This window comes from Heterodontus francisci, chromosome 19 (assembly GCF_036365525.1).
Source record: "Heterodontus francisci isolate sHetFra1 chromosome 19, sHetFra1.hap1, whole genome shotgun sequence".
NCBI lineage: Eukaryota > Metazoa > Chordata > Chondrichthyes > Heterodontiformes > Heterodontidae > Heterodontus > Heterodontus francisci.
Genome location: NC_090389.1, coordinates 84,768,640 through 84,792,177, shown reverse-complemented (window position 1 = coordinate 84,792,177; position 23,538 = coordinate 84,768,640). Strand labels below are relative to the sequence as shown.

The window sequence follows — 23,538 nt, the reverse complement described above, 5'->3', positions numbered from 1 at the left end:
TCTCCCAGTAAGAGCCAGGACTTGGGACTCATTTAAGAATCAGTTGGGCGCTGTAATTGAGATGGTAGGGTTGGCACTCTAGAAGGATGGGATCAAACTAGGCAAAGTTGCACCTTCACCCAAGCAAATCTTGTGATTTTAGTGAGCAGAAGTCAAGCAACTCATTCTGCGAAAGCTATTGCCTGTTGACATTCTGTTCCTTTGAATTTCTCTGTTGGTCTCTGTTGTGTCCAACAATTGTAGATGAAAATGTTTGCTCCTATTTTTATTTTTAGAATTGTACAGGCCTCCCGAGAACAGTCTAGCAAGCAGAGAAGAAAATGAGAGATGGAGGCTCCAGCTTTTCTTGAAACCCTTCATGTTGTTCCCTGTGGAACGTGATCTTCAGCGAGAGGAGTGGATTGTATTTTCTTAAGAACCCTCTTGCTGGTTTTGATTAACATTGCATGTCTCAGTCACCATGGCAACTGTGTCTAGTGGATTCCCTCCTCTGAACTGAGAGACCAATTGCCTCAGGTGCTTGGGCGAGCTTGTGTGTACGTTTGCCCAAATGTTGCTCAGAAGCAGCACCACTGCATGGCGGATTTTTATCAAACCCGCCTTTTCTTTCCTTTGCTGTTTGTTTATTTTTTTGACTGACGGGTTTTTCTGGGAGTCTGTCCCTTTTTCCTTGTGCTGATGGTAGATTTCCCAACTCTGGATGTATTCCTGGAGTTTTCATCACTCCCTGCAATCGCCTTGCTCCCACCATTGATTGCCCCACCCGTCCATCCTCCTGGTGCCAATCGCCTCCCCCCACAATCCTGCCATTGGCCACCCTGTATGTCCATCTTCATTAGTGCCCCCGCCTTCCCACACCGATTGGAAAACAGGCTCCTCGTCACTTGATTGGATGACTCTTTACTGTCCATCCTTTCTTCCACCCCCCCCCCCCCCCCCCCACCGCGCCAACCTTATCTCCAATACCTCAAGAATTAATGAACAAAAAATGACCATTTGTATTGTAAAGCCACCTCGTATTTTCCTCCTGGGTTTTTTGCTCGCAGCAGTGCCCTAGAGATTAATCTGTAATTCCTGGAGACTCCAGGACAATCCTGGAGGGTTGGCAACTCCAGCTGGTGTGTAGTTTGGGGTCTTGTGTGACGGCTTCGGTGAAAGTGTTTTTGCAGTGCACTGTGAGATCCCCATCTCTTGCCTTTTTGGAATTCCCTGTCGGTTTGTTATGGAGGTCACTCATGGAGTTGGAAATGATGTTGACATTCGAGGAACCTCCTGGAGTGATTCGTTCCGGCGTAAATGGTTCTGGTTGTGTCAAATTTCAGCAAACCGTTGAGAGAAGTATGAGTTGGCTTTCTGTGCCTGTGCAATGAGCCCAACTGTTTGAGTTTGTGTCTGGTTATTGGCAATGAGCTGTTGGTGTTGGTGGTGAGTCCGTCAGTGGTTGGGTTTTTGTTTGGTCCAGTCTTGAGCAAAATAGCTGACGTTGTCCGTCTGGTGCATCATGAACGTGCGGGGGCATGATTTCAGCTCAAGTCACTGATAGGACTTTAGGCTTCTGAACTCAGGAGCTCATATAGCACAGACTGTCATTTATCTGTAAGGAGTTCTTCTAATAGTCCTGCCCAACATTCACTAAACAACCAGCTGTTCCTCCCATTTGCTGTTCGTGGGACCTCACTGTGCGCAAACTCTCATAGAACCATACAGCACAGAATGAAGCCATTCAGCCCATCGTGCCTGTGCCAGCTCTTTGACACCCATTGGTATGGGTTTGAATTCAACTGAGGCCACTGTCCGTGAACACCTTCCCTGAATCCCTCCACCTCTATCCTTGCTTAAACTTCTCTTTGATTGTGCTTCCCTCTCCTCTGCCAATTTCTGTTTCCTCTTTTCCCACTCTGACTTCACCTCACCCTTCGTGTGATGAATGTTTTAGAAACGAATGTTGCATTCCTCTCACTAAGAGATTGAAAACTGTGGGACAACTGATGGAATTCAATGGAAACCGGGCGGGAAAGGTGGTTAACGCTCCCCGGCTCGGTTTGCCGTGCCTCACGTAGTCGGTTGAAAGAAGCTATGACATCAAGAGATTTTTCTATCCTTCACCCCTCACCCCCCCACCCCCCCGACCCTTTCCCATCGAACAGACTTTAATGAAGTCAAATTCACAGATTAAAGATAATTTTTGAGACAAGCGTGGTGTCGGAGGTCCTGGCTGTGATGTATGTGTGTTGGAGCTCGTTAGCAGCTGTCTGTTTAATTATCGGAGATGATAAGGAGATGCTAACAGCATATGGTGAGAGAAGGATTGTTAGTGAATTCAATTTGAGCAAGCACAGGAGAGGTGAAGTGAGGCACGTAGGATAACCAGGAATGAACTTGCATCTGTAACATGAATTAACAATATGAAGCCTGGTTCTCTTTCCAGGCTGCTTTAGATGAAGTGATTTATTCCTTCCTCTGCTTTGTCTTTTTCTGTTTGATCCTTGTCAAAGTTTTTCAATGTTTTGTTCAGAAAAGGTGCCAGTTATTCTCTGAAAGACACTTGCTGTTTGCTCGACTTTATGACACTAATTGTGGTGAATATATTCTTGCTCACTCTACCACTTGTTATCTTAAGTCTTTCATCTTGCTTCACCTGCTGTGCTGTCTTCATGCCCTCACTGCCTTTATCTCCTTTTCACTCTCCAGTTTTGTATGCGTTTCTCTCTGCTTATCTCCATCTTTCTCATTGTTTTTCTACCTGCCAAACGCATTTTTATTTTCTCCTTCTCTTTCCCTCTCTCCTTCCCGCTATCTTTTCCTCTCTCTTCACCTCTCTCTCTCACCTTCCTTCTGCTGCCCCCCCCAGCGCATTTTTCCCTCTCTGTCTGTGGAAGGGGGGATGCATAAGTGGAGAAAGTACATTGACAACTATCTGAGCAAGCGTGTGTGGGAAAAGGCTGTCCCTGAATTCTTACTATAGTTTCAATGGCGTCTGACACACTCCTTCACTCTCGCCTGTGATGCCAGCAGTGTTCAGGTGGGGGTAATAGCCACATGTGGTGGGGGTAATAGCCACATGTGGTGGCAGGGGCAGAGGAGGCAGTGCAGAATACAAGCTGTTCATAATTTCTCCTTCATAAGCGTTGGTACTCCCAATGATTGCAACCCTGGAGAAACCTGGCACCTCTGAATCCCAGGCTCCTATGAGCCAGTTGCCATGACAGATTGTGACCCAATATAATGCTGGTCACAGTCCCTTACTGTTCACAAATTCAAGGGCGATTTTGATGTTCCGCCTTCATGTTTTTCCCACTTTTCTCTAATGAAGTTAACTCCACACCATGGAACAGTTCCATTGACACTGCACACATTCTGGCACTTTGCCCAAGTGGCCATTACTCATGTCTGAGCTTTGCTGATGAGTATGAGCAGATCACGCTCCCAGATGGTGCTTGTAGCGGTGCTGTTACCCGACTCATAATCCAGAGAATGAGAGTTCAAATCCCACCTTTGTCTGTTTGAGAATTTAAATTGGATTTTAAAAATAAATCTGGAAATAGAAAACTAGCATCAGTCCAAGTGACCATGGAGATGTTGGATTGTTGTAAAGACCCGATTGGTTTAGGGAAGGAAACCAGCTGGCCTTATCTGATCCAGTCTATGAGTGACTCCAGTCCCAATGTGGTTGACTTGCAATTGCCCTCTGTGGCTGAGCAAGCCACACACATTAAAGAGAAGGCCCACCAATGCCTTCTCTGGGTAAAAACAGAAGAAATAGGAACAGGAGTAGGCCATGCAGCCCCTGGAGCCTGCTCCACCATTCATGGCTGATCTTCCTCAATGCGACTTTCCTGCCCAGTCCCCAGATCAGTAACTAGGAATGGGCAAACACCTGCCTTACCAAAGATGCCAATGTCCCATGACTGAAGTCTTTAAAATAAGTTACTTAACAGAAAGTTGCAATCTATGATTAAAAGCAAAATACTGCGCATGCTAGAAATCTGAAATAAAAGCAGGAAGTGCTGGAAATACACAGCAGGTCAGGAAGCATCTGTGGAGAGAGAAACCAAGATAATGTTTTGAGTCAGATATGACTCTTCTTCCAGACTTGAAACGTTAACTCTGTTTCTCTCTCCACAGATGCTGCCTGACCTGCTGAGTATTTCCAGCACTTTGAATCATAGATTGTAATTTTTTTTTAAATTTGTTTTGTGGGATATGAGCGTCACTAGCTTGGCCAGCATTTATTGCCCATCCTTAATTTGCCCTTGAACTGAATGGCTTGCTAGGCCATTTCAGAGGGCATTTTAAGAGTCAGCCACATTGCTGTGGGTCTGGAGTCACATGTCGGCCAGACCAGGTAAGGACGGCAGATTTCCTTCCCTAAAGGACATCAGTGAACCAGATGGGTTTTTAACAACAATCAACAATGGTTTTGTGGTCACCATTAGCTTTTTGATTTCAGATTTATTAATTGAATTTGTCTGCCATGGTGGAATAAGAACAATGTTGTCCTCATTTTACATTGGACTCCAGCACTTCCAGTGGGTGAGGGAAAGTTAACTGCAGAATGAGCAGGGCTCCTTTTTCCCCTTGCTCCTCTCCTCTAACCTCTAGGTGTTTCTTGAAGCCAGTTGCAGTGCCATCTGATCTGAGGTTAGTTCATTCTGATTGAACCTGGGGCCTGTCTGGTCTGTGCGTCTGTATGGATGAAACGCACTGGGCCATTGGGTGGAAATTGTGTGAGTGTGCATGTGCCAGGAGCTGAGTATCAGTGATTGCACTTTGACAGAAAAAATACAAGCGCAGAAAGGGCAGCTTTGAAGAATAGAAGTGTCAGCAGTGCGATGACGAGTCGAGCTGATAGGTGAGAAAGTTCATCATCTCCTGCCAGGACAGGATGGACAGACAATATTGTTCCATCTTTGACACTAATAGCTGTGTTGCTGTTCTCCGCACAAGACGTTCGGATACTGAGAGGCTAGGAGAAGTTGGGCTCACTATTTCCTTTCCCACCTTGTGTTATGTAGGAATGTGCTGGTGAGCCCCTCTTCATGCTGTACTGTGCCATCAAGCAGCAGATGGAGAAAGGACCCATCGATGCCATCACAGGGGAGGCGCGCTACTCTCTGAGTGAAGACAAGCTCATTCGCCAGCAGATAGACTACAAGACAGTGGTAAGTGCCTTGACATTCTCGGTTGTAGACAGTGGGGGAACTGCCTCTCTCTGTGTGTGGAAGACCCTGTGCTTCTTCATCCATCACCACAAGGTTCCTCATTGTCAACGGGCCCTAAACTCTAGAACATTCCAAACTTGGCATTTAAATTACCTCACTCGCCACTGGTACAAGTCTCATGACCTCCTTTACCAAATTGATATTTGCGCTGTGACAGCTGTTGAGCTCAGTTACTTGCTAAATGTTTAATTCAGATTCCATGTTCAAGGCCCTTAAATGGTGTAAAATCAGCGGGAAGGTGTGATTAACCCCTTTGACACTGAAAGATTTGTTTTGTGTCTTGCCTTGGGTGCTTAAAATTGATTTTTCTCTCTCGCGTATTGGTGTTTTGCCAACCTACTTCTTTGTCCTTTTCTGTCTCCCGCCCATCTCCGCCAAGACCACCCCCATCTCCAAAGCAGCAAGCTCCCACAAACAGCAATGTGATGAAAGACCAGATAATCCATTTTTCATGACATTAGTTAAGGGATAAATATTGGCCCCAGGGCACACATTTTGCGGAAATAGTTTTGTGTGTACCAATCAGTTGCAGAGAGAGGCTATCCTGAGGCCCAGCGATGCAGGATTTGAGAGTGCGGACCGTTTCCAACGTAACAGTAACAGCACACTGATTGCGTCTGCTTCCTCTGACAGACACTGAACTGCGTGAACCCGGACAATGAGAATGCTCCTGAGATCCCTGTCAAAGTGCTGAACTGCGACACCGTCATGCAAGTGAAGGATAAGTTGTTGGATGCATGTTACAAGGGTGTCCCCTACTCTCAGCGCCCCAAGGCAGCCGACATGGACCTCGGTAGGAGCATGCATTGATAACTGGTGTGGGGAAGGGGAAAGCGGGTCGAACTGAAGATTATGGAGAATTCTTTTAAGTGATAGTGGACAAAAAAATTATGGTCCTATTTTGCATCTTGTGGTATTTCCCATTAGTTGGAGTTGTTCCTGCATAATTAGGTTTTAACATGTTTTGCCCACAAAGTTGCTGGAACTGCGAACTGATAACGGCATGGCAAGGGCAAGTGAGCATCTGGGACCTCGGTGAACAACAGTTCATCCCCTTAAATATTAACATTAAAGTACTGAGAAATAAACAGCGGAAGGACTGGGAAAGAGGGTGAATTAAATGTCAAATCAAGTACAGGAAAGACTGGATTAAGTGAGAGAGCGGACAGAGATAAAGGAAAATGAAGAAATATATGTTTTAAAAAAAAATTAAAACTTTACATTTTTAATATCTCCAGCAACAATTCAGTCAATGAAGGAATGAGACTCCACATTTAGTGGCACAGTCATGATGAGCTGAATGGCCACTCTATGTGCTGTATCATTGCTGTATTTCTGGGGATAATTGACCTTCGTTCAGAATTATCACATCTTTAAAATGGTACTTACACTGTTAATTACTAGACTCAACAATTTTTAACAGAGTTCTTTGGGGATGTAACAAGCAGTGTGGATAAAGGGGAACCTGTAGATGTACTGTATTTGGATTTCCAAAAGGCAGTTGATAAGGTGCCACATAAAAAGTTGCTGCACAAAATGAGAGCTCATGATATTAGCTTGGATAGAGGGTTGGCTAACTAACAGGAAACAGAGTTGGAATATATGGGTCATTTTCTGGTTGGCAAACTGTAACTAGTGGAGTGCCACTGGGATCAGTGCTGGGGCCTCAACTATTTACAATCTATATTAATGACTTGGATGAAGGGACCAAGTGTATCTTGGCCAAATTTACTGACGATACAAAGATAGGGAGGAAAGCAAGTTGTGAGGAGGACGAAGTGTCTGCAAAGAGATATAGATAGGTTAAGTGAGTGGGAAAAAATTTGGCAGATAGAGTATAATGTGGGAAAATGTGAGGTTGTCCACTTTGGAAGGAAGAATGGAAAAGCATAATATTATTTAAATGGAGAGAGACTGCAGAATGCTGCAGTACAAGGGGATCTGGGTGTTCTTGTATATGAATCACAAAAAGTTAGCATGCAGGTACAGCAAGTAATTAGGAAGGCAAATGGAATGTTGGCCTTTATTGCCAGAGGGATGGAGTATAAAAGTAGGGAAGTCTTGCTACAACTGTACAGGGCATTGGTGAGACTGCACCTAGAGTACTGTGTACCGTTTTGGTCTCCTTATTTAAGGACGGATATACTTGCATTGGAGGCAGTACAGAGATGGTTCACTAGGCAAATTCCTGGGATGAGGGGGTTTGTCTTATGAAGAAGGATTGAGCAGGTTAGGCCTATACTCATTCGAGTGTAGAAGAATGAGAGGTGATCTTCTTGAAACTTATAAGCTTCTGAAGGGGCTTGACAGGGTAGATGCTGAGAGGATGTTTCCCCTTGTGGGAGAATGTAGAACTAGGGGCCACAGATTCGAAATGAGGAGTCTCCCATTTAAGATGGAGATGAGGAGGAATTTCTTCTCTGAGGGTCATTAATCTTTGGAATTCTCTTCCCTAGAGAGCAGTGAAGGCTGTGTCATTGAATATATGCAAGGCTGAGTGATCTACAAGGGAATCAAGCGCTATGGGGACAGGCAGGAAAGTGGAGTTAAGGCCACAATCAGATCAGCCATGATCTTATTAAAAGGTGGAGCAGGCTCGAGGGGCCGAATGATCTATTCCTGCTCCTATTTCTTACATTCTTATGTAATTAATGCACAAATGCTCAACTTCCTGGAACTCACAGGAAGGTTGAGGACACCGTGCTGTTTTTGAGAAGCTAATGGCAAAGCAACACAAATTATCCGACAACTTGTGCTGATTCACAATTTGCAGGGTGTCTCTTCATCGCCACAAGTTGCCGGCCGATTTGCACATTAATGATGGCGAGTGTCGTTGAACACTTTTTTTTCCTGCAAAATCTGGGCCAATGACTGTGCTCCTGGATGCCCAAAGGGAAAAGGCAGCCTTGGTTCCCAGCCTTCTTATGGCTAAACAGTGACTCCCGCTGGATAGCACTCATGCACAGATTTCCAGTGAGGAAAGGACCAGGCTGGGTGGGATGCCTCGTGCAGTCAAATAGCTGGCCTGCCTGCACTCGCTGTTCAAAAACGGCCACTTGGCCAGGGTACTAAAAGGCTGCCTGCATCACATTCAGCCAACAGTTGCCACTTTCACAGAAGGATGAAAGTGGGGAGGACGCAGAAAGATGCGGGGGGAGCAGTTATCTGTGGAACTTGTGAAGTCTTGAGCCTGGTGTTGGATAAAAGTGTTTTCTCTTCTCTCTCAGAATGGCGGCAGGGAAGAATAGCGCGAATAATTCTCCAGGATGAAGATGTGACGACTAAGATAGATAATGACTGGAAACGTCTGAACACTCTGGCACACTACCAGGTACGGTCCTGAGGGGAGTGCACAGGCGAAGCACCCCTCATACCGGCTAATTCCCATCCACTACTTGTATCTAATCAGAAAGAAAGCCTTGGCAGGATGTTATTGTCCTTCATTGCAGCTCGCAAACTCTTCAAAGTGCTTCAGTTAAGTCCCAGAGGAGAGACTTGAGTTATCGGGACTATTTCCATTGGAGCAAACAAGGTTAAAAGGAGATTTAGTGAATGATTTTTGAAAATGTTGATGGGTTTTGATGGTGTGTTTGGCGAATCAGTGACCAGGGGGTCATTGATTTGAAGTTGGCACTGACGGAGTGAGGAGTGATATCGGGAGATATTTTACAGTTTGGAATGCCTTGCCACAGGTAATGGCAAAGACCAATGCACCACTGAAGATAAAATTAGATAAATATTTGAAGATATGAAGATATAGGACCGTGGAGAATGAGAAGGGCAGTGGGATTAGTTTTTGATCTCTCTGATAAAGACAGCAACACGATAGGCTGAATGGCTGCCTTTTGTGTTGTAGCCTGTGATGAGATGCTGTACAACTTATCTCTCTCTCTCTCTCTCTCCCGCTCTGTAGTTCAATCTAATTTTTAAAAATTTTCTTCTCTCAGGTTACCGATGGATCTTTGATAGCACTTGTACCGAAACAGACCTCAGCCTATAATATCTCCAATTCCTCCACCTTCACCAAATCTCTCAGTCGCTATGGTGAGTCCGGTGCAGATTGGTATCGCTGTTCAAGAGATGCTAACTCAATGTTTTCAGGTTTTGTTGTCCCTTGACCAGCATTGCAGGGAGTGCAAATACTCAAATCACTGAAAGTAGTCACACTGGTTAGCGAGGTCATAATAAAAGCAAATCAAGCCCTCGGGTTTATTTCTAGAGGGATAGAATTGAAAAGTAAAGAAGTTATGCTAAACCCGTATTGGACCTTGGTCAGACTACACCTGGAGTACTGCGTGCAGTTCTGGTCACCGTATTATAAAAAGGATATAGAGGCAGTGAGAGGGTGCAAACAAGATTTACAAGGATGATAGCAGGAATGCGGGGGTATGCCTATCAAGAGAGGATGAACAGGATGGGTCTCTTTTGTCTTGAAAAGAGAAGGCTGAGGGGTGACCTCAGAGGTTTTTAAAATTATGAAAGTTTTTGATAGAGTGGATACAGAGAGAATGTTTACTCTTGTGGGGAAGAGCAAAACTGGAGGCCATTAATATAAGATCATCACCAAAAAATCCAATAGGGAATTCAGAAGAAACTTCTTTACCCAAAGAGTGGTGAGAATGTGGAACGCACTACCACAGGGAGTGGTTGAAGCGAATAATACAGATGCATTTAAGGGGAGGCTAGACGAGCATTTGAGGGAGAAGGGAATAGAGAGTTACAATGATAGATTTAGATGAGGAAAGATGGGAGGAGGGTCAAGTGGAGCATAAATGCAGGCATGGACTGTGTAATGTTGTAGTATTTTGAAATTGCAATTGCATTGTTCACTGTGTACTCTAGAGGCTGCTGTAGAACACACATGCTACCAAAGGGAAAATGAAGCTAACACAGAATAACGAAGAAGCCATTGTGTTCAGCAAGCTGCAGTCTCTGTCTCTCAGTCTTTGCCTCATATCCTATCCTAAACTTGGCTACCCCTCATTCGAGTCCCGAGAGACATCACAGACTGGTTGGGCCAAATGGCCTGTTTCTGTGCCGTATTTCCTGTGTCATCCTACGGAACCATGTGAAAATGACCTGGAAGGTTATTTCAACATGTATCATGAGGTGGCCTGTAAAAGCATTCATTGACTACTGATTGGCTCTTCATTTTTGTTTTAGCTACTTCTGTCATATACTAGTCCGGTTATGTTCTCGAGGTGTTGCAGCCTGCTGCCCTTGACAGGATTTAAGTGCAATCCTCAGTTAGTGATTCAAGCAATGTGTGTCTTCTGCCTTTAACCTTCCTCGCAGTTATGTCACGTGAAATTTTACCCCTCATGCAGAAGTTGAAATGCAGAGTTTTCGGAGGTGTTGAGGCATTCACAAGGTCATTGCTTTTTTTCAAGGACTATAGTCTAAACATCCATAGATCTCTTCCTACCACCAACCCCTCCCCCCCACCCATTTGTATCTGAAGCCCAGCTCCAACACCCCAGTGGTACAGAGGCCCAGAGATACAGGAATTATCACTGTTAAGAATACCACTGCATTAGGCAACGGATTTGGTGGTTGCACTCTAGTGCGATCTCTTGGAGCATTCTATGCGCTCAGCAAGAGAAGACAACATCTTGCATTTATAGAGCACTTTGAATGTAGTTGAATGTCACAAGATGCTTCACTGGAGTGTAACCAGACATAAGTTGATGCCAAGCCAAAGAAGGAGACTTTCGGACAGGTGATCAAAAGCTTGGTCAAAGAGGTAGGTTTTAAAGATCGTCTTAAAGGAGGAGAGAGGTGGAGAGTTTTAGGGAGGGAATTGTAGACCTTGGGGCCCAGGCAGCTGAAAGCACAGCTGCTAATACTGTGGGGAATGCACAAGAGTCTGTAAGAGTTCTTGGAGTTTTATAGGCCTGGAGGAGATTACAGGGAGTTGGAGGGGGTCTGGTTACAGAGGTTGGTTATAGATTGGGAGAGGGTCTGGTTACAGAGTTGGTTATAGATTGGGAGGGGGTCTGGTTACAGAGATGGTTATAGATTGGGAGGGGGTTTGGTTACAGAGATTGCCAGGTTCAGGTTTGATGAGATGCTGAAGGAAAGTTGAGGTTTGAATTACATTGGGAGTCTGTCACTCTGTCCGCCATCCATCTCCCATTCTCTGCCTGATCTCAAGTTGGATATTTCTTAAAGCTGTTACAATGCAGTGCTATGAAATGTTGGTACTACTGGAACCCTATCACCTTCTCCTCCCCACACCCTCTTGCAGAGAGTATGTTGCGCACTGCCAGCAGCCCAGACAGCCTGCGATCTCGGACGCCCATGATCACTCCAGACCTGGAGAGCGGAACTAAACTCTGGCACCTGGTCAAGAACCACGACCACATGGACCAGAGGGAAGGCGACCGAGGCAGCAAGATGGTGTCCGAGATTTACCTGACCCGCCTCCTCGCCACCAAGGTAAGTCACGTCTGTTTTTGTGGCAATCCAAGGGCTTCTGTTGCTCGGAGGTAAGAGTGCCACCCACTGAACCAAGGCTGGCGTGAGTGTTGGGCGAGCTCATCACTAACTCATTGGGTGATAATGTTCTGGGATGAAAACGAAAGCTGTGTGTAGAATAGAGCTTTCCCTCTTCAATCTCGATGTGCATGCTACATGTGAGAAATGAACTACTGACAAATGAATTCAGGAAATGATGCGTCTTGCTAGTAACATGAATTTCCAGCCGTTTGATTTTACCATAGGCGGACGGGACTTCACCACCGACATAAAAGTCTGTGGCGAACCCGCCTCCGCCTAGCCTGGCGATCCGACCTGCATTTTACAGGTCCCTGGCCTTTAAATGTCCCGAGGCGGGACTTCCACCTGCTTGCGGGAGGAGGTCCTGCCTCAGTGAGCTGCCGGCCAATCAGCGGGCTGGCAGCTCTAAGTCCCAGCAGCGGCACCAGGAGTGGTGGCCACTGCTGGGACTGCAGCCCAGCCGCGCCATGGAGCTTGTAAGTTGGGCTTGTCTTGCCGGTGGGGGGCGAGGGGATGTGGTGATCGGTCGTGGCGGTGAGGCAAGGGTAGTCGTTTGGGGGGAGAGGTGGTGGGTTGGGAGGCGGGGGCGACCCTCAATCGGGTACCCAGTGCCCAACTGCCATGGCAACCCCAGCGTGCGGAAAAGCTGGCAGCTATCGCTGGGCGGCCTGCCACATCCCCAGCACGTCCGCTTGCCACAGATAAAATACCGTGGAGGCGGGCGAGGGCCCTTAAGTGGCCACTTAATGGCCTTGATTGGCCTCGGGTGGGGGGAAAACGCCGTAAAGTTGGCGGGAGCGGGTGGGAAGACCGATGGGGTGGCGTAAAATTCAGCCCTTTGTGTATAATGAGTGTCGGGTCCTTCAGTAATCCTAGCCTTATCACAGATGTTCCATGGCTTTCAAACGCTGGAGAAGTTTCACTATTGTGCACCGTACAGCCTAATGTGAGCTCTTCAATTTTTACTTAGCCAACCTCAATATTGTTTGATGAATTGTGTTGTTGTCTTGATCAAGTAAATCACTGACTAGGCCTCAGCTGGTGTTCTGTGTTCAATTCTGGGCACTGCACTTTAGGAAGGATGTCAAGGCCTGAGAGAGGGTTCATAGGAGAGTACTAGAGTCGTACACGGGTGAGGGACTTCAGTTATGTGGAGAGACAAGGAAAGGTGGAATTCTTCTCCAGAGAACTAATTCTAAATTCTTAGAGGACTTGACAGGGTAGATGCTGAGAGGCTGTTTCCTTTGGATGGAGAGTCTAGAACCAGGGTCAGTGGCCAACCTATTATCCTAAGACATTTAGGATTGAGATGAGAAATTTCTTCACTTACTGGGTTGCGAATCTTTGGAATTCTCTAATTCAGAGAGTTGTGAATATTCAAGACTGAGATCAATAGATTTTTGAGCATTGTGGGAATCGAGAGGTGTGGGAATGGAGCAGGAAAGTGGCGTTGAGGTAGATGATCAGCCATGGTCTTATTGAATGGTGGAGCAGGCTCGAGGGGCCGAATGGCCTACTCCTGCTCCTAATTTTTATGTTCTTCTATTTTATATTTTTGAGGATCCAAGGTCCTGTAGTACAGGGCATTACCTTGAGAAGACTGAAGAGTGGGCAAATGAGACCCAAGTCAATCAAATGCAGTGAGATGGGGGCAAGCAGCTTGAGTTTTTTGTTCAGCAGCCTCTTTCCAGCTCACAAGGAACAAGAGAACATAATTCCAGGGAGCAAGGGCCATGCTAGTCTCCATAAAATAAAGAAAAAGCTGAAATGGGGAAAGACGCCCAACTTGGAGATGGAGTATTGGAAGAAACGCAAAAGCAGGAGGAGACCATTCAGCCCCTTGAGCCTGTTATGCCTTCCAGTTAGATCATGGCGAATCTGTGTCTTAACTCCATCTACACCCCTTGGTTTCATAATTCTTCATGCCCCTGCCTAACAAAATGGGAGGGAGGCCAGCCATCAGTTGATTAGCCCCCTCAAATATCCAGTTCGTGAGGGTTAAGGAAGGGGTTAGGAGAGTTTCTGGATTCAAGTCTTGGGCTTTGGTTGTATAGAAAGTTAGGGATGGTTGAAGGGGAAGCATGTCATTGGTGCAATTCAGAAGTAGCACTGACTTGAACGGCTTTGCTCTTTCAGGGAACCCTCCAGAAGTTTGTGGACGACCTGTTTGAGACGATATTCAGTACAGCACACAGGGGCAGTGCCCTTCCTCTTGCAATCAAATACATGTTTGACTTTCTGGATGAGCAGGCGGATAAACACCTGATCACTGACCACGATGTCCGACATACCTGGAAGAGTAACTGGTGAGCATTGTTGGAACACACGATGATGAGAATCAAACCGGATGAGAGCAAAATGTCTCTTGGAACTCATGTGGACTGGTCCAGTGTGAGGTTTTGCAAGTCCTACTTCTATTGTGAAATGGAGGTTTGAATGGCCTTTGGTTTCGCTTAAAGTTTGACCTCCCCCTTTGACTCCGGGAGAAGCTGAAAGAGATCTGGAGGGTGACAGTCATCTCTTACAAGCTATTAAATTGGCTGGGGTCAACTGTTCCTAACACATAACTTCCCGTCTTCCAAACAGACTCATCCAGTTTTAGTCCCAGATGAGCTACTGATGGTCAGTGGTAAATGGTGATAAGGTTGGAACTGTCATTGACTATTCAGGAGATCCTTTGTAATGATTCACAATGCCATGCAATTTTAGAATGGCTCAAGTGTCAGTTGGTCAGCTTGAACTAATGTCAGGAACTCGATCTCTGATTACACTTCTGTGAGACATTAAAGGCACAGTATAGGCACAGGCACGATGGCCTGAATGGCCTCCTTCTGTGCTCCCTGATTCTATAAATACAAGTTGTTGATTAACTGTAGAGGCGTCAACTTCTTGTTGAATCTATGGTCATGTTAAGTATACTGATGTTCATCTTGTCTGCATACAGCTTGTGCACTGTGAGACTCGGGAGCTTATGTAAAGTTTGAATTCCAGTTCCCATTAATCTGCATCTCATTGAGGCACCAGCACTAAGAACAGCTGCACCAATTGTAACCCAGATAAATAAATGCAAGTGCTAATAGGACTGGGTTTCCAGGGGCCAGGTTGCTGGGGGTTTCTGGGGTGCAAGTGGCTCCAGGGCAGCAGGTTGGACAACCCTGTTCCAGGGGTTTGTTGACAAAGAGACTCCCCTCAGAATGCTCAGTCCACTTGGGTTAAAAGTATGTACCGTGCACGGTGCCGTGTTTGCTGCTGTCCGAGTGAAGCAAGTGACTGGTTTTTATTGCTTACGCATACAAAGAGACTACCTGGTCCAGCAAGCCTACCCTTTTTTGGCTTAAACAGTCCTTCCATTCTCTCTGCCCATCTGCAGCCATTCAATCTCCTGGGAAAGGTTTTTTTTTAAAAGTAACATTAAGGGAAAAAAATACTCTGGAAAATTTCTCTTCAACGTCCTCAGGCAGTCGAAACCAGTCCAGGACATCGCATGGACCAAGTGTTATATATAGAGGCTCTTACTTTCCATGTGATGTGATCTCTGCCTCAGTCCAGCTCCCTCTTCGAGGCTCAGAGAGAGTCAGCTTCCACCGCAGCAAGCAGAAACCCATTCCAGAGGTTCAGTACTCTCTGGGACAAGAACAATTACCCAACATCTTACATACCACTACATAGTTTAAACTTATTTCCCCTGGTACTCCACAGTCTGTCAGACAGGCATAATCGATCAATAGGCGTGCTATCCACCCCTGCAATTATTTACCGACCTCTATCAGGTTGCCTCTTAAGTCTATGCTCTTCTAAAGTAGATAGTAAAATATTAATGGGTTGGTGATTTTTTTTTTTGACATTGATAATTTCTTCCAACTAATGGTCTTTACTTTTATTTTTTCTCTCTAGTCTACCTCTACGATTTTGGGTGAATGTTATCAAAAATCCGCAGTTTGTCTTTGACATTCACAAGAACAGTATTACTGATGCCTGCCTCTCTGTGGTAGCACAAACCTTCATGGACTCCTGTTCCACCTCTGAGCATAAACTGGGCAAGGACTCGCCCTCAAACAAACTACTGTACGCGAAAGACATTCCCAACTACAAAAACTGGGTGGAGAGGTACGCAAGATGTGTTTTACTTTCATTGAGTGCTGTTTGGCAGCGTTGGGTAGAGAAGGTGGGCTGTGCTGCGTATCGGGCTCGCACCTTGCTAAAAAAACAAGGAAGCATTAGGAATATAGGGATAGGAAGAGACCATTTCAGTTCCTCTAGCCTTTTTCTGCCATTCAATCCCCATCTTCTCTCCATCCACCCACCTTGGTTTCATATCTTTCAATATCCCCACCTAATAAAAATCTGACCATCTCAGTTTTGAAATTTTTAATTGACCCCAAACCTGAACAGCTTTTTTTTTTAAGAGGAGATGGTTCCAGATTTCCACCACCCTTTGTGTGCAGAGGTGCTTCCTGACCACCCCCGAATGACTTAGTCTAATTTTAAGGCTATGCCCCCTGGTTCTGGATTCGCCCCTACTAGAGGAAGCAGTTTCTCTTCATCTACCCTTTTAAATCCTTCAACATCTCAATTAGATCCCCTAAATCTTCTATACTTAAGGGAATACAAGCCTAGTGTATGCCATCTGTCTTCATAATTGAACCCTTTTAGACCCTGTATCATTCTGGTGTGAGTGATTAAAGATTGTTAAAAACATTCAATGAATATTCACGAGTTAATTCAAGCATCAGAAGCTGTGCTGTGAACCCACCCCTTCCGGTTTTGGATTGAAGTGATTGTAACTGGGCTATATTGTACTGTATTAATACTTCTACTTATATACAGTGCAACCTTATCATAGGAACATCGGAGCAGGAGTAGGCCATTCAGCCCATCGAGCCTGCTCCACCATTCAATACAATCATGGCTGATCATCCACTTCAATGCCTTTTTCCCACACTATCCCCATATCCCCCTATGTCATTTGTATTTAGAAATCTGTCAATTTCTGTTTTAAACATACTTAATGACTGAGCTTCCACAGCCCTCTGGGGTAGAGAATTCCAAAGATTCACAACCCTCTGAGTAAAGAAATTTCTCCTCATCTCTGTCCTAAATGGCTTCCCCCATCTTTTGAAATTGTGTCCCCTGGTTCTAGACTCCCCAACCAGGGGAAACATCTTACCTGTCTATCCTTTTAAGTATTTTGTAGGTTTCAATGTGATCACCTCTCATTCTTCGAAACTCTAGAGAATACAGGCCCAGTTCCCCAATCTGTATTCATAGGACAGTTCCACCATCCCGGGAACAAGTCTGGTGAACCTTATTTGCACTCCCTCGATGGCAATAATATCCTTCCGAAGGTAAGGGGACCAAAACTACACACAGTACTCCAGGCGCGGTCTAACCAAGCTTCCATACAATTGAATTGAAGCGAGACTTCACTACTCCTGTACTCAAATCGTCTTGCGATAAAGATGATCCAAATGCTGCACGGTGAATTATTTTTGAAGATTATTTGATTAAATGGGTAAATATTGGCAGCCATTATGCGCCAGTCATTATGTCCCACAAACAGCGGTGAGACAAATGGTGGCTGTTTGTTCTGGGTTTTTCTGGTGGTGCTAGTTGAGGGAGCAATGCAGATCCCAGGAGAGTTCCCTTCTCCACTTTAAATAGTTCCACGGGGTCTTCTAACATCCACCTGAATAGGCATATTTGGTTGAATGAGTCATCTAAAAGGCAGTGCTCCCTCAACCCTACACTGGAGAGCAGCCTAGTTTACCTGCCCACGTTCTGCAACCCACTGTATGGGAGGTGAGAGTGCTATCCATTGAGCCAAACTGGCACACAATTGAAGGCCAACATGTTCCCTCAGAGTGGGAGGTCCATTCAGAGTGTTAAGATTAACGTCTATCCCATTGCATCTCCTAATCTTCCGAAGGTGACATTGAACCCCCTTTTTAAAAATAAAATGGAGAGGCTGAAGTCAAAGCAGAATTTTTAATTGCTCAACACACTGAGAGAGGTTCACCCAGGACCTGCTGACACTATTGCACCTTTAACGCATCCTTACACCTCTAAATAGTCTGGACTGCATGCAATCACTTTCAGCCACCATGCTTGGTATGCATTGTCAATGGGAGTGTAGAGACATTCCAGCCATCCCATAGGACATTGTTGATCCCAACTTTGGAAGACTAAATGTCCGTTTCGATGATGGTCACTCTCTCCAATTAACTGCCAATTTATTCCCCCTCAACTCGGGGCCACTTCTACTTTCTGCATACGGTTGAGAAGCTGAAGGTGTAGTTTCAAGACCTGGTCTCCGAACTTGCATTGAAATCAATGTCAGGATCTCGTGGCTATGTCCTTCATTTGATTGTGTGTGGTTGTGAATTACTCTTTTTTTTTTCCTCCATGTGTTTGTTTCAGGTACTACGCAGATATCTCCAAGATGCCCGTGATCAGCGACCAGGACATGAGCGCTTATCTGGCCGAACAGTCCCGGCTACATTTGAGCCAGTTCAACAGCAATAGTGCACTGCATGAGATATACACCTACATCAACAAATACAGGGATGAGGTAAGGGCTTCAGATGCCATTTTGCTATCTGACCATCATCTTTTTCCCTTTTTAAAAATTCTTTCATGGGATGTAGGCATCACTGGCAAGGCCAGCATTTGTTGCCCATCCCTAATTGCCTTTGACAATGGAATAGCTTGCCTGGCCATTTCAGAGGGCATTTAAGAGTCAACCACATTGCTGTGGGTCCGGAGTCACATGTAGGCCAGACCAGGTAAGAAAGGCAGATTTCCTTCCCAAAAGGACATTTGAACCAGATGGGTTTTTATGACAATTGATAGTTCCATGGTACCATTACTGAGACTAGCTTTCAGTCCCAGATTTTTATTAATTAATTGAATTTAAATTCAACCAGCTGCTATGGTGGGATTTGAACCTGTGTCCCCAGGGTATTAGTCTGGGCCTCTGGATTACTAGGTCAGTGACATTACCACTACACCACAGTCTCCCACTGTCTTGCCCAGTATATCTCCATTCTCACTTGCGAGGGTCGTTCCCTACAGATTTGGCTGTCCTACAACATCTTGCCCCTGGTCATTACTCATAATGCAGGTCAGCAGGCTAAGCCATCTTGGATGACCCTACAGCTGAGGGGCTTGGTCCTTTGTCCTTGCCGATCATCCATTTTCCAGCAGAACAATGGGACTGTAGAGGCCTTCCCAGTCAGCCCGTAGGGTGTTGTTCCTCTTCTCACCCACTTAGCCATTGCCTCATTACTGACATCAGATAGCTCAGTGTAGGCTGATTTGTACAATGTGCAATGGTACATCCTGGGGAGAAGAGTTTGTGGATTTTTTCGATTAATGGGTTCAGCCAGAGAATCCCATTGTTTCCAGCAACAATCCTTCTAAACTGCACGTGTGCGAGTCCATGCAGCAACCGTGAAGGTACCACACAGGCCGCTCACAAACTGTTCCCTTTAAGGTACTGCACGTGTGCAGCCACGCAAAAAAAATTTGAAGGTATGGCACACAACAAAGAAAATTTAGAGGGATCATTGGTTTCCAGTGAGCTCATGATGCAAAATAACAATCCCCTCAGACTGGTGCTTTCCTCCTTCCAAAGATTGTGGGTGATAGAAGAGAAATTTAGAATGGACAACAATCCACAATTCAATCAGAAAACAAAGCACTTTCAGGTCCACATGATTCCCTCTCATCTCCTTTATAATGACTGAAGTGTAACATTTCATAGCAAACAGTGCATAATGTCAAGGTGTAGTGAGGCCTAATTGCTGTAAATAGGGACGTTCTGAGGTCTTTTAGAGGTTAACTTGTTTATAAAATGCTACGGTCCAAACAACTGGCAGGAAGCGATGTTTCTCTTGTTAAGATTTTTATGTATCGGTAACAATGTGCGATGTCTGAAGTGTGAGTGGCCCATGTGTAGATTAAGGAGACGCGAAATTCCATCGACCTTCTGGCACACAACCATGGCAACTCCGGAAGGGCTTAATCCAGTCCTCATAGGGGCAGCACCTCTTTTCCCGCCCCCCGCCTCATAAGCCTGAAGATGTGGAGGGGGCAGGGCCGAGGGTGGGAACTCCTTAAATTGGGGTTGGAAGAGCAGCAGGAAGCTGGTAAGTGCATTGAGCCCTGCTGAAAGTGAGGCCCCATCTTGGAGGGTGGAGACCAGCTCAGAGAAGCATCCTGAACTCCCAAATTTGGGGCCAAATTTGAAGCCCATAGTGCAGAAAAAACCAACCAATAAACCAAGGCGAGGTAAATCAAAGAGTGTAGGTGAAGTTAACACCAAGTTCACTCTCTGTCCTCCTTTAGGAAGCTCCTTAACACCTTAATTCTTTGACCAACCTAATGATTACCTGTTCTAACATCAAGGAAGGATGTGAGGGTCCTTGAGAAGGTGCAGAGGAGATTTACCAGAATGGTTCCGGGGATGAGGGATTTTAGTCACAAGGTTAGGTTGTAGAAGCTGAGGTTGCTCTCCTTGGAGCAAAGGAGATTGAGGGGAGATTTGCTAGAGGTGTACAAGGTTATGATAGGTTTAGATGAGGTAGACAAAGAAAAGCTGTTCCCATTAGCAGATGGTACAAGGACTAGGGGACACAGATTTAAGGATTTGGGCAAGAGATGCAGGGGGGGAATGTGAGGACGAACCTTTTTAATGTAACCAATGGTAATGACCTGGAACTCGCTGCCTGCGAGGGGGATGGAAGCAGAGATGATCAATGATTTCAAAGGGAAATTGGATAGGCACTTGAGGGAAATAAATTTGCAGGGATACAGCGGGGAAATGGGACTAACTGAATTGCTTTACAGAGAGCCGGCATGGACCTGATGGGCTGAAAGGCCTTCTTCTGTGCCATAATGACTCTGACTCTATCTTCTTTTGCTCAGTCTCAGATTTTGTCTGGTTACACTCCTGTGTAGCACCTTGAGATGTTCTATTACATTAAAGGAGCAATATATGTTCACGTTGCTTGCTGTAAAGGGGACAGAATGCTCTGAGACATTACACTGGTGTGTATCTATCAAATTCATGGCCTAATACAGTGGTATACCTAACAGCCCACAGTTCCTTTCAACCCTCAGGGTAAGGTTGGGCCTCTGTAGCTCTAGGATGTTGCAGCTGGGCTTTAGGTACAAATGGGGGTAGGGATTGGTGGGGGGGGGGGGGCGGGGGTAAGAGATCCATGGATATTCGGATGGTCCTTAACAACAGAAAACAAATCTCTGTCTCTCCTTTAAGACACCCCTTAAAACCACCTCTTTGACCAGGTTTTAGGTCACCTGTCCTAATATCTCCTTATGTCGCTCGGTGTCAAATTTTGTCTGATTATTCCCCTGCCAAGTGCCGTGGCATGTTTAACTATTGGCAAGGGCGCTGTATAAATACATGGTATTGTTGAACGTGGAGAGAGAGAAGGATTGGAAATGGGAGATGACATTGGGTTCGCCTTACAGTGGGCCAACCTTTTCTATTAACCTGCGAAGGAAATGGTTGAAGACTCGTCACCATTTAGTCAGCAAGCAGGAAGCTTCAGTCGGTTAATGAAAGCTTTGCAGAAGCTTCATATAGAAGCAGTAAGTGCATCGAAGAGAGAAATTATCAACCTCGGGTGACAGTGACTGATGATTCCGTACCATTCCTGCATGGCTCATCACGTTCTTTATTGCACTTTAATGATGGAGTGTGCATTTCTGAGCATGTGCCGATCTCTTGAGGGAGAGTGGGGAGCCATCTCCTGACTGGGTCCCTAGTCTGCCTGTACTTTGACACAGAACTGATTGCAATTCAGCAGAGAAACTGCCAGTCTATGTGCAAGTATTTTTTTTTTTAAATCCCTGTCCTTTTGCTGCTCACCTTGATTAAGCAGGCTTTGTGTCATTAACATATGCAGATTTTGCTAACTGAGCATTTAAATACAATTTGAAAAACTCTAGCTTATCTTTTGGGGGGATTGAAGAGTTGTCAGGGCGGGCTTCAATCAATATGAGGATTTAAGCTGAAAAATTATAAAAATGAACTTTCCTTTTCAGATATTTTTTTGTCCTTTTATTCCTTTAATTTTGCTCCCCTCCTCTCTGGATGGATTTGACTCTCATTGGGAGTAGGTCATTTTGGAGTTGAGCCTAATTCTATGCTCACCTGTTGCACATGACCTAAGGGGAGGTGGTAGCACAGTGGTAATGTCACTGGACTAGTAATCCAGAGGCCTAGACTAATGTTCTGGTGACATGGGTTTGAATCCCACCACAGCAGATGGTGAAGTTTGAATTCAATTAATAAATCTGGAATGTAAGAAAAAAGCAAGTGTAATGGTGACCGTGAAACCATTGTCAATTGTAGTAAAAACCCATGTGGTTCACTAATGTCCTTTAGACACTCACCCTCCCTGCCCTTTAGGGAAGGAAATCGGCTGTTCTTACCTGGTCTGGCCTAGGTGTGATTCCAGACCCACAGCAATGTGGTTGACTCTTAAATGCTCTCTGAAATGGTCTAGCAAGCCACTCAATTAGGGATGGGCAATAAATGCTGATCTAGCCAGTGATGCCCACATCCCATGAACAAATTAAAAAAACTATGCTTGTGATAAGAGTTTTCCTACACCCTTCAACTCGAAAATATTTTACTCTGTAACTTGCTCTGAATGTGATAACACGGTGAGGGCAACGGGGCATCTGGGACTTCAGTGAACAACGGGACCAACAGTCTATTTCCTTAACCAATGGGATTTAAGGATTGAGAAAGAAATTGAGGAAAGATGGAGAAGGAAATTGGGTGAATTACAGTCGAATCAAAAACAGAAAGAGAGGTAACAAAAGATTGGATTAATAGAGAAAAAAACAGAGAAAGGAAAAGAAAGAAAAATTTAAAATCTGAAATTTTTTTAAATCTGGAAAAAAAAATTGCTACATGCAGGAATGAGACTGAAATTGACAAACAATTAAATTGTTCCCTTTCTGGACGAGAGAGGTTGTATTTTATGATTATCATGTTGTTAAAAGGGTACTTGCGCTCTTAATGACCATCCCTAACTTTTTGCTGAGAGTTTAATGGACAATTAATGTGCAAACTAACAAGTTCTTAAAAATAACAGGGAGGCTAAGGCGAGCTCTTGGCAGATTTGTGCATCAATAATTGTGTGTATTGTCAACACGCCTTTACTCTTCCAGCAAAATTTGACCCATTATATGGACTAACTCCCAGTCCCAGACACAAATATACATATTCCAGTGGGGGCAGAGGTGGCTGGGTGGAATTTCATAGAAGTAATGAAACTTACGGCACAAAAAGGGGCCATTCAACCTTTGCTAGAGCATTCCAGAACTAATTCCACTGCCCTGATCTCTCCCCATTGCCCTGTATTTAGCTTTGCTTCAAATTTATGTCCAGTGTCCCCTCAAAAGATGCAATCTCTGCCTCAAGCACTCCCTGTGGCAAAGCATTCCATGCTCCAACAAACCTCTGCAAAAAGAAATTGGATGTTATCTTGTGAAAGACATCTTGGGGATGGAGCATGCAAGTAATCTGAGACAAGACGTATGGTGAGTGTTGCATGCTTGGGAGCAACAGGTGACTTTGGACCAGTGGTTCCCAAAGGTCTCCGCTGAGGGTTTTCCCCATGTCTTGTCAGGTCTGTTGTAGACTCATTGAAAGAGGTTAATTGCTACGATTAGTCAACATCTCTGATATCGCTGTTTGATCTGTTCACCAGACTGGTATAAAATGAACTAGATGGACCTGGGTCACTTCCCGTCTAGTACTTTCCTATGTTTTCATGCATCC

The 23,538-nt window shown here is 45.1% G+C and overlaps 1 protein-coding gene across 1 annotated transcript in view; it reads left to right on the top strand.

Annotated features, from left to right (window-relative positions):
- Nucleotides 1-23,538, top strand: part of LOC137380263 (plexin-A1-like) — a 484,672-nt gene that overhangs the window by 451,202 nt on the left and 9,932 nt on the right. The window contains exons 24-31 of the mRNA XM_068052142.1: nt 5,016-5,162; nt 5,856-6,015; nt 8,450-8,553; nt 9,170-9,266; nt 11,470-11,660; nt 13,857-14,026; nt 15,615-15,827; nt 18,138-18,288. Coding sequence (XP_067908243.1) covers nt 5,016-5,162; nt 5,856-6,015; nt 8,450-8,553; nt 9,170-9,266; nt 11,470-11,660; nt 13,857-14,026; nt 15,615-15,827; nt 18,138-18,288 — 1,233 coding nt within the window. The remainder of the gene's footprint in view (nt 1-5,015; nt 5,163-5,855; nt 6,016-8,449; nt 8,554-9,169; nt 9,267-11,469; nt 11,661-13,856; nt 14,027-15,614; nt 15,828-18,137; nt 18,289-23,538) is intronic.